General features: G+C 32.5%; 1 protein-coding gene across 1 annotated transcript; it reads right to left on the bottom strand.

Annotated features, from left to right (window-relative positions):
* Positions 1-304: 304 nt before the first annotated feature.
* LOC143079152 (uncharacterized) lies at positions 305-10,566 on the bottom strand. The gene is made up of 5 exons (XM_076254374.1): positions 10,413-10,566; positions 8,148-8,226; positions 6,883-6,928; positions 2,373-2,507; positions 305-610 (listed from the first exon to the last, which is right to left on the bottom strand). Exons 1-5 carry the CDS (start codon positions 10,442-10,444, stop codon positions 546-548), a joined length of 357 nt encoding a protein of 118 aa, XP_076110489.1. The 5' UTR covers positions 10,445-10,566; the 3' UTR covers positions 305-545.
* Between the last annotated feature and the right edge of the window lie 615 nt (positions 10,567-11,181).

The raw sequence follows: 11,181 nt of genomic DNA, 5'->3' as shown, positions 1-11,181 counted from the left end.
TCATTATTTGCCGTACGGTGACCTATAGTTGTACTTTGTCATTTGGTCTCTTGAGGAGAGTTGTATCATTGTCAATCATACATCTTCATATTTTTCTATTTCTAAATTTTGTCAAATTTCAGTACTGACAACGCCACATTAAAAATATTGTAACTGTTCTGTAACTTGCCATATTTGTATGGAAAAGAAAATACATAGTTCTTTATAAATTTTGTGCGTTTGAAACACTTTTTGGTGACATCTTTTTGACACGAGCATTCAGTATTTACCACACACTTGGAATTTATAATATGTCTTAAATAAATTAAACACAATTTTTATTTTTATTTTTATCTAACTTTTTTTTTACAATAAATATTGAATTGATAACAAATATATAAAAAAAAAATAACGACTCTATTTGTCTATTTCAACAACACATATTGTATTCTAATACTGCTTTGGTATGAATGATTGACACATAAGATCGTCATGGTAAAAACTAGTCTTATAAAAATGACAAAGAGTGCAACAAAGAACGAAAGACTACGTCATATTTCCAACGATTATGTTCTTGGTGCATTTCCTATACCCAGTACTGTCTTGTATGAACCAATACCGTACTTTCCAACTGCAATATAAAATTATTTTTATAAACTAGATTCTGGAAATTTGAAAGGGGCGTAATTCCATAAAAAAAAACGAAATATATATAGTACAGTCATGAAGGCGATTCTAACTTTTTTTTTAAAGATGCTTAAAAGGTTAGATATTTTCTCACTAAGAAGGGTTGGTATATCTTCTCTACGTCCCATGAAGTAAACTTTTATCAACAGGTTGTATCTCTATAAAATATGCATGTGTGTTGAGAAAATAAGGTCTACAACTCATGTAGTTTGTTTGGAATAAACAAAGTAAGTATAATTTCAATAAATGAACTTATAAATTAAAAAGAGTGCACATCCTGAGATTGATTAGTTCTATAATATTAGACTTCGTAGGTTTTCACAGATGATATCGATTATGTTCCTTAAGTTGTAACTACAATCCCGTTCCCTTTTCACGAATGTCACCTACCGAATTAGATTATTAACCGGGTTTGTAATAACATGAACAACCCGACGGGTGCCACATCACGGTCGAGCAGGATCAGCTTACCCTTCCGGAGCACCTGATATCACCCCCAGTTTTTGGTCCTTAGGCTTTAGTTTTCTATGTTGTGTCTTTTGTACTATTATTTGGGTTTGTCTTTTTATTTTTAGCCATGGCGTTGTCAGTTTATTTTCGATCTATGAATTTGAATGTCACTCTGGTAACTTTTGCCAGGCCCTCTTTCATATCGTTTGTATTCAAGGTTTTTATCGAATGTATTTTTTCACTATCAATGCTGAATGCTGAACCACGCATTGATAGTAAAAAAACAACATCAAATGATAAAACATTGAATGCAAACGATATATGAAACTAGAAGTCTTACATTATCGGACTAGGTTTTGGTCAACGTTCTATAATCACAGAAGTGTTAAATATAATACTTCCATGCTTATAACTAAATGCATTTGGATGACCAAACCCATCACATATCACCAGTCTATCTTAAAATTTACAATACTTAACTATCTTGAAACGAGAGTTCTATACATGTATCAACTTTAGTTATTTATAAATGTCAAAGGGATTTTCTTATAAGAACTGCAGACTATTCTATTTTTCAACGGTTTAATTTTGGTAAAATATGCCTGTGATTGTTTACTATTTATACATTTGGACTTGGATAGAGAGTTATTTGTTAGTTTTGGTGGTTCTATCAACCACATCTTCATTTATCATACCAACTCTCCTTTTTATAGTTATCTAATTGGCACTCACGTCACATTTTCGTATTTATACTGTAACCAAAAAGACCACTTTGGTCACCATTCCTCCTTTGTTTCATACTGAATAATGTTCACAAAAATCAATGAAGTTTGAAAAAGCCGTTGTAAGTTTTGAAGGATGTTTGGCTTAAGAACTCGGCTTAGTTTTAAACCAAATTATAGATATGCAATTAACAACTAAAAACAAACATATAACATGTATTGTTTATGCAAATTTCAACCATTTGATCTCCCAAAATTACTAGTTAGGAAAACCTTCCTTCATCCTCCAATAATTAGGGGGTGAAAAACACAACCTTTTATTGTCATATGAAGAGCAAAATGGACTTATGCATACCCTTAAAATAAAAGTCTTCCAAAAGAATTATAGATAATTTCGTAGTTACTCCGAATGTAAATAAATGTCCAGCGATTAACAAATATTTCCAAGAATAGTCATTTGCATTCTGGAGGATGTTTATCTTTCTGGTTACCATACCACATCTCGTTATATTTATATCTAGAACTAAAACTTACAATTTGTTGGTTTTGGTGGTTCTATCAACCAGTATCTGAATCCTTCCTTTGCTCTTTCGCTGTAAGAATTTCGGAGGAAATTTTTATTGATACCTCTTTTTGGTTTCATCTGCATGAAATCTGCTCCTCCAAGACCTACAAATATTAGGCAAATATTCATGAAAACAAACCGTTCAAAATAATTTTGAAATACCGCTCATGAGCCATGTCGTTATATGTAAAAATGCAGGTCCAGCGACGAGATTTACCATGCGATTGTACATGTTTTAGTTAATCTATAGTGCGGTGACTGAAGGCAGATTTTTTGGAATTTCATCTCCCCACCGAACACACACCTACATAATATATCATTGGAAAGAGGGAATCATGTACTATAATAATATGCCTGTCGTCAGGACTTGATATGGTCACATTTTTTTTAATTGAGGTCAAATGTCATATCTAAAAATCTGTGAAAGTTTGGGAGGGTTTCAATTTTGACATTTTTTTCTATTTCTAAACTGTACCTATATACAAATGATACTGTTTCGGTTTTAGTAATGTTTGTTTTTGTACATAAACCTTCATCATTCAGATTTTTTTATCAAAAAAAATCCTAAAACGACGTTTTATAAACAAAACTTCAAAAATCAAGTTTTCAACCTATAAAATGTTTAGAGCACCTTAACCTTATGAAAAATATCAATTTCAGGTAAAAATCAAGTGTCATGCAGGACAATACTTTAAAATTATTTTTTAAACTATCATAGTGGGTGAGTCATCAAACCAAAGCCATAGAACACTACAGTCAAATATGACCTCAAATTGAATTTGCGGATACTTCAGTTTTTTTTATAGACTACTCGTTGCTTTTGGGTTTTTTTCACAATTATTACTGCTACCATAGTATTATCTTTTGTTGTGTATTTAACTCTGGTTATTATCTATTACATTATAGGTTTTGTAACTATATTCCCCCTTTTTTCCCTTGCAACGTACCCCAAACTTCAAAAGTATTCCATATAAAAAAAGAAGATGTGATATGATTGCAAATGAGACAACTCTCCAAATGAGACCAAATAAGACATAAAACAATTATAGGTCCCGTACGGGCTTCAACAATGAGTAAAATTCATACTGCATAGTCTTCAATTCCCGAAATGAATAATGTAAAACAAACACAAAATCTAACGACCTGATTAACGTACAAAATAAAAAAGAAAGAAACAAATATAGTATATAGAAACAAACGACAAACACTGCATTACCGTCTCGTGACTTAAAACAGACACATACAGATATTGGCGGGGTTTACCTTTTTTAAGGGCACGCCAACACTCCCCTAACCTCGGGACTGGAACTGTGTGTACCAGTGCAATAAGCTTTATACCAAATCAACCGTTATCTCCATCATCTTCATTTTCATCAACCGTCACAAGATATTTAATATTTCTACACATTTCACTCATGGCCACAGGTCTGCACATGAAAGGTTCTGCTCAAAGCAAACACGTTATTTTGAGTTTTTCTTTACATGTACAGACAAGGTACTGTAGGAAGTCCGAAGACATTTGTTCCTAAAACAATCACCAGCTTCAAACCATCCCTATCAATTCATCCAAGATTTTAAAAGAGATCTAAAAGGGGATTTAGGAAGGTGTGATGACATCCATATGCTTGTCTGCAAAGATGCTGGGGAAACATTATACGAGACGTACACACTATCTTGAATTCGCTCAATTTCATGGTTGGCAACATATTAGATAGCGTCGCACTTTACTTTAAGTAGCATAAAATCCATTGGCATTCAATGTTTCAACAAGGTGTTTTGAACCAAACTCATGGTACATTTGTAAAGCCAATCCTAAATGAAAAGGAGTAAAACAAAAACGATTGCCTCAACAATTGCTTAGCATTTCCTCAATTTCTCTGGTGCCATTTCCTGAGAATAGTCTTGGCTGTATGCATTTTCATTGAGTAACCATAGAATGAATTGCCATAAATACGAAAGCATTGGCTGAATTAAGAAGGAAGAGACAATTCATCCGAAGTTGGGTAGTCTTCTTTAGAGTTTCGATGTCTTTTCTAAGTAAACTTGCAGCGGAATGAAATATCTGTCCGTTATTTGTGTCTATTGCAGTTGAAATTGAGATTTTGAGGTCAGTTTTCAATTGACTAGAAGCTTAAATGGCATCTTAAATAGTTATTTTGCTTCTAAATATTTTGTTATATTTTCCTTGAACTTGTTGAAGTTGTTTGACAACTGAATTTCTATAGAAATAAATTAGTTTAGACTGCATTTTACATGTAGAATATTTTAAATTAGAATCAGCCGGAAGAAATGATCTATATTTATCGAGTAACGGTGTCATGAGGAATTACCATTAATTGAGATATCTGCTTCCACGGGTTTGGATTTTTTTTTTTTTTTACGTTTTTACCAAATAATTTGTAATGCAACCAAAATGACAGAGTGATTGAAGTTTAAAAGATGGACGGGAAACTATTTCAACTTTAACTTTATCTGACACGGATAAAACATTTTTAATACGCTCATCTGATTCAAACTTGAGTAATTTTTTATCTTTCTAAAATGTTTTGTTTGCAACAAATATACAAGCGCTCCAGTTGAACGACTGCATTCTAGAACGTGTACAAATACCCGAAACAGAGGGACAACAGTCAGATAATTGTATGTCGTCATTAAATATTAGACTAGAGCTTCCTCGCTCTAAAAGGGGGAACAAATATGTTTACTTGTGTAAGTTTTGTGGCATGAACGATGATAAACTGCCTGCGCGGAGTTCTTCAAATTAACAGCTATTGCATGAAACAGCTTGATATTCACCTCATCCAATCTTTTATGCAATGCAGATACAAAAATCGACTTCCCTAAACTGGTAAATTGACATAAAATTTCAATCAAGGTTTTTTTTGGCATATTATGCACTGCATAAAATGTAACGACTTTTGCCTTTTCTTTGAACTTAATGGAGCAAGTTGCAAACGACTTGACATATCACGGAATATTTACTGAAACTATCCGTCAATTATTTTGATTTTACAATAATATTTTTCTGACAAAGTATTTTTGATGTTTTATAACGAAAAAACTTAGAATATAAACATGTACAAACAAAGTATGTGGCATATATCAGTGCACTCTAATTGAAAATATGTGTATATAATAGCGAAAAAGGTAGTAATTTTTTATCATTTGAGAGCAAATTATTGACTAATACACAAAATGTGACGGAAGGCAAGTGATTGAGTTCCGTGATGAAATTGCAGATTTTTACTCCATTCTTTTTCCATTGATTTCTTATGGTTTTTTTTTCATATTTTGGTTCCGAAATTTTTATCACTAATTAGTTTTATTAAATATTATATGCTTAAAATATTATGGGATAATTTTTATTACTACTATGAAGAGGAAACTAAAGTTTGAGTCTGAATTTGCAATTAAAATTACCTCAATTTTAAATAGTCTAAACTTCGCAATTTCATAGATTAGAAGAAAATAAAATACTGAATGGAATATTTTGACATATAGAAATAGCTTCAGGAAAAACTATTTCAATTAAATGTAAGCAAACATACATATTTTTTCATTTTGAAAAAGGGGGGTTGAAACTCTCCAATATACTACCAGTCATTAAAACGACTTTTTAGAAAAAAGTGACCGTACGAAATTCTGACGACAGGGCAAAAACTAAAGAAGACATATTTGTCTTTAAGTTAAGACCATTTTTAGCCGTGTGTTATTTGGGGAGATTAAACTCGCGATCTAGACGACTTTTTACACTTCTGTCACCGCACTACTAAGATGTAACCGCAAAAGATGCAATCGGATTGAAAACAAATCAAAGGCAATATTGGATATTTCAAAATGTGAAAGCCTTTTCAAATACAAACCTTTTGTAATGTGTAAGCAATCAAGTTAAAATTTCACGTTTACATGTGTAAATTTTTCGATATTCATAATAAGTATCTAGTGCTCTAGTAGCTATATTTACAGTACAATTTAGGAGTGGTTTTCAATGCAGGAAATATTTTGCCAACGACCTCAACTCCCTTTTACATGCCCCTAAAGCACCGTTCCATACACCAGAAGAAGTTAAGAATTCAATCGAAGAGTTATCAACCTTTCAGAATCCTTTATAACAAGAATGTGTCCTCAGTATACACGAATGCCCCACTCGCACTATAATTTTCTATGTTCAGTGGACCGTGAAATTGGGGTAAACCCTCTAATTTGGCATTAAAATTAAAAAGATCATCTCATAGGGAACATGTATACTAAGTTTGAAGTCGATTGGACTTCAACTTCATCAAAAACTACCTTGACCAAAAACTTTAACCTGAAGCGGGACAGACGGACGAACGAACGAACGAACGAACAGACGAACGAACGGACGCACAGACCAGAAAACATATTGCCCCTCTACTATCGTAGGTGGGGCATAATAATGAAAATATATTGTTTTTAGCGATACAAAACAATGTTTAAGAATATAACTTAGGTACTTACTCATTAAATCTTGAGCTCTAACATTTGGTCCCATTGAAACACTAGTCTGCAATGTAGAAATTAGTACACTCATTTGATTAATACAATACAGTCTGCACGGTTAGCCACTAGTCCGATGCCCCAGACTAGTAAAATTTCATTCGGACTAGTAAGTTTTTGCAAAACTTTGTTTGGCCAAATAAGAAAAATGTCAGAATATTGGTCTATGGACTAGTGGTTGAAAAAGTTTTTGGTGCAGACTGCAATACAACATACCAGTATACAATATAATTTTTTAAAGATAGAACTGACGTAACTATAGTAGTATACCGATGAGGCAGACGAGGCAACTGCCTCAACTGAATTTTAGGCAAAAAAAAAAAATATCAGTAAAAAAAGAAAATGAAAAAAGTTAGACATGCAGGGGAGAAAATCATCTTTTTCATTTTGATATCATTCAACAATTAGGCAATTGGCTTATGATAGTTGGTTTAAGATTTGTCTCCTTTTATGAATACTAGCGTAAAATTGGCCTCCCTCCAGTAGTTACTGATAATTTGAACCAGCCAGATAGCATTATAGTGAAATTTCATCAGATACTTCTTTAAAAAAAAGTGTGGTGCTATTTTGTTACCAGTTGCTTTAGTTGGTTTCAGTTTTTTTTGTAATTTGGATATTCCTTCTTGTGTTTTTGGATTTTAACGATTACAATTCACAATTGCTTGATGATTCTAAAGGTTTAGGTGTGACCACCGAGTGAAACTGGTTGTAAAATGCCATAGCTCATCTTGATGGTCTGTTATTTAAAAACCATTTATCGTGCATCTATATTGTTACCCAAAATACTATGCAACCCCGCAACCTATTTTAAATGCCTGTCCAAATGAAGCTCTGTTCAATATCAAGCCCCTTGTATGTTCTAGTTGAGATGGTGGTCGGTGGTTTCTTCATTTTTTCTAAAAGTCGTTTTTATGATGAAAGTAATAGTTAGGTCTTATTTTAAGTCTTTCATTTTTTCACAACCTGTGTAGACCCCCTTTATCTAATTTGAGTCATTGATGTAACAGAACCTCACAAGAAAAAAAAAAACGCGGAAATTTTCAATTTGAAAAAAAAATCAGATCAGCTTTAATCATACAAAACAAATCCTAATAAAAGACAATAAACACATGCATGGTACTAATCTGTAAAGACTGAAAGTCGCCTTTCTTGTACATAGAAAATTGGCCTATATGGGCAAACAGATCTTTACAATAAAGCAGTTTATAACTAATAATATCACTTACTCGTTGTCTGAACTTTGACCAGTGGTCTGTGTTTCCTTTTGGTTGTCGAACTGGGTCATATCTCGACCAAAACGTCATGCTGTGGACAGACATAGTATACGACTGTTAAAATTTCAATCACACTAAAACATTAAATCAACAAACCAAAAACCAAAAAACAGCCATTGGCTTCTCTTATATCTGCACCTCGTACTATGTATGACTTTAGCATAGTTGCCAACGGCAATGGTGTTCACAACGTCACAGACGTGCAATTTTCAAAATGATTTTTAGATACTAGTAATCTGAAAGTTTTGTACATTCTAAAGTCACTTTATTAATCATAAACTCTGATACTCATGTATTTGTACATCATTGTCAGACTCAGATGTTTCGGTTTGAGCGTTCCAAAACAAGGCCAATCTAGATATGCGCTCTGGACGCACCAAATTTTATAAAGTGTCACTTTTCAACAGAACTAATCACGCTGGGTGCTTAAGGTAGATCATCGGTATATGTTTCCCGAGAGAGAATTTTCTTATACTTTACCAAAATGATAATTTTACAATGCAATTAATGAATTTCCAAGCTAGGAGTCTTGCCTAAATTTGCTTAGAATGATCATGAAAAAACACATTTTTGTGCATAAAAAGAAATCTATGAGATAGAAGTTTGTAATAAATTGATAGAAGGTAGAATTTATAATATGTTTTAAAATGGTGTCAGTACACAATCAGTCTAGTTATTTGCCCAAATCTGCAAATGTGTAGACTGATTTGCAAATTTTATTGGTAAGACTGTTTATTTGTATGAATAAATCTTGCTGATTATCCAAAATATACAATCCAAGATGGCGGTATGCCATGAATCTACATTAATGCTATCAAAATGATTGAAAAATATAGAATTGGTAGAAATTTGACGAACGCTAGTTTTACCAGAATGATTTGATAAATCAAAACTTAAAGGTAAGTGTACACCAGCATTTTGAAGTGATCAACAACTGATTTTAGCATTTTCTATAGCATTTGATAACCGGCCCTTCTATAACAAATGCTCTATGGAATGACTTGCAGATTTAGTCGATAGAACACCAATTGGGATTTATTCATGATATTGTTTCATGTTGAAGTATATCAACAATGCATATGAAAAAAAACCAAGCAGGTTTCAGTGGCGGATCCAGAAATTTTCATAAGTGGGGGCCCACTGACTGACCTAAGAGGGGGCCCGCTCCAGTCACACTTCAGTGATTCCCTATATAAGCAACCAAATTTTTTCCCCAAAAGGGGGGGGGGCCGGGCCCCCTGGGCCCCCCCCTCTAAATCCGCCTCTGGGTTTTAGTCAATAAATCAACATGACGTCCGAATTTTTATCTCTTCTAATTTGTGACCAACCTACATTAAATCTTGTACCATTAACCTTATAATACGTGTAATATTGCGCAATTAGCTAGAAACGAACAAAATACTAAGAATTAAGACAAGAAATGGGACGTTAAAGTGTAATATAGACAATAGACAATGACAAATTGAATGAAATGAAAATAGAAAACATTCTATAATTTGACACCAGAAATCAATGGAAAATTATGACTGTCACGAAAACGGGTTTCACTTGACCTATTAAGATATTTATTTATCCATTTGTTAGAAAAAATAAATAAATAAAGTACTATTTTCAGTTTAATAACATATGTTACATGCACATTAACTTGAAGTGCAATCTGAAATTGTGGATTTCGATACATTTACTCCGATGTTAATGATAAATCCTTACAACTTAAATAACAGGCATACGAGCTAGTACCAGTTCAAGAAATAAATAAATATATATGTTAGAAAGCAGATTATCGATTTAAGAATAGAAATTTCTGTTTTCATACAATTCTGGAGAAAAAAATGCTTCGCCTTTCATGATTTACTTATCATTATGTCCAATCAAATGTTCTTAGATTCAAAAATTTTGCAGCTAGAATTCACCCAATTCAATTACTCAGTAATGCATTTAATTTTTATAAAGTGATAAGTGACCATAAATTTCTTTCCCCTGAACAAATATGTGTACTTTGTTTTGCAATATGGATAGGTGTTATGTGCGCTAGTATATCTACCATTTAGATTTTCTTTGCAAAACAAACATTTTAGGTAACCTACTGTATTTATAAGATATATAGTATTCAGATCAACTGAGCTATGCATTCCGAAATACATTGACTTTTTCTCAACTGTGTTAATTGCAATTTTTTAAGTGACAAATGTTAATTTTCCACAGTTAATAACTTACTCAGTGGTCCTTGGTCGCTGTGTTAGCTCCATGTCGTATAAATGGTCGAACAACACTGTTAATATTCCACTAAAACACCTCTACATTCGTTTTAGCTTCCGGTGTTCATGTATGTACAGACTGGATTAAAGGGCTCGACAGTTGCTATGCGACTTGCGAGAGCTCATACATGTATATTACAATAAAAACATAATCAATAGTTTGAATAATTCACTTAAGCCAACACTTAGACTTACATGCAAAAAGTAAATAACATATTGCCATGCTTCAAAATTGCTTTATATTAACATTATTTAATTATTGCTATTTCTTTTGGTAATGGTGTGAAACATTGACACGTATACTTGTATATTTGCCAGTTCAATAACTGTATGTGATTAATTTCAATTAAAAGAAATTATCTGAACAACAAACATTGTCTTGAATAAAGAATAACACCTATTTAAATACTTGGTTAAATGCCATTCAGTTAAAATTAAATGTTCAAATATTCAATACACATTTGATGTATATCATTGTGGTTTAATTATTGATTTTTCTGTCGACAATCATATTATCAAAGGGTAAAACCAATATGATAAAGATGACTGAATTTCTTTCTTAATGTTGTTGAAACTCGTTTTATGACTTCTTGTTGTAAAATGTTCATCTATTTCGTAATCAAAACGTATTTACTTATTTTTATGAAAAGAGACGCAGAGCATGAGTCAATGAGACAACTATACGCTATCAAACAGTCCCCACTCTAAGCAAATCTTGTGGATTAAAG

Source organism: Mytilus galloprovincialis, chromosome 1 (assembly GCF_965363235.1).
Source record: "Mytilus galloprovincialis chromosome 1, xbMytGall1.hap1.1, whole genome shotgun sequence".
Taxonomy (NCBI): domain Eukaryota; kingdom Metazoa; phylum Mollusca; class Bivalvia; order Mytilida; family Mytilidae; genus Mytilus; species Mytilus galloprovincialis.
The sequence above is the reverse complement of the archived record's forward strand: the minus strand, read 5'-3'. Positions and strand labels throughout refer to the sequence as shown.

What these genes read in the sequence shown, in the direction of transcription:
- LOC143079152 (XM_076254374.1), bottom strand. Translation starts at nt 10,444, where the DNA reads ATGGAGCTAACACAGCGACCAAGGACCACTGA. An exon ending in CAGCGACCAAGGACCACTGA is followed by an intron (nt 8,227 to 10,412) that starts GTAAGTTATTAA and finishes GTCTGTCCACAG; the next exon opens with CATGACGTTTTGGTCGAGAT. An exon ending in ACCACCAAAACCAACAAATT is followed by an intron (nt 611 to 2,372) that starts GTAAGTTTTAGT and finishes TTTATATTGCAG; the next exon opens with TTGGAAAGTACGGTATTGGT.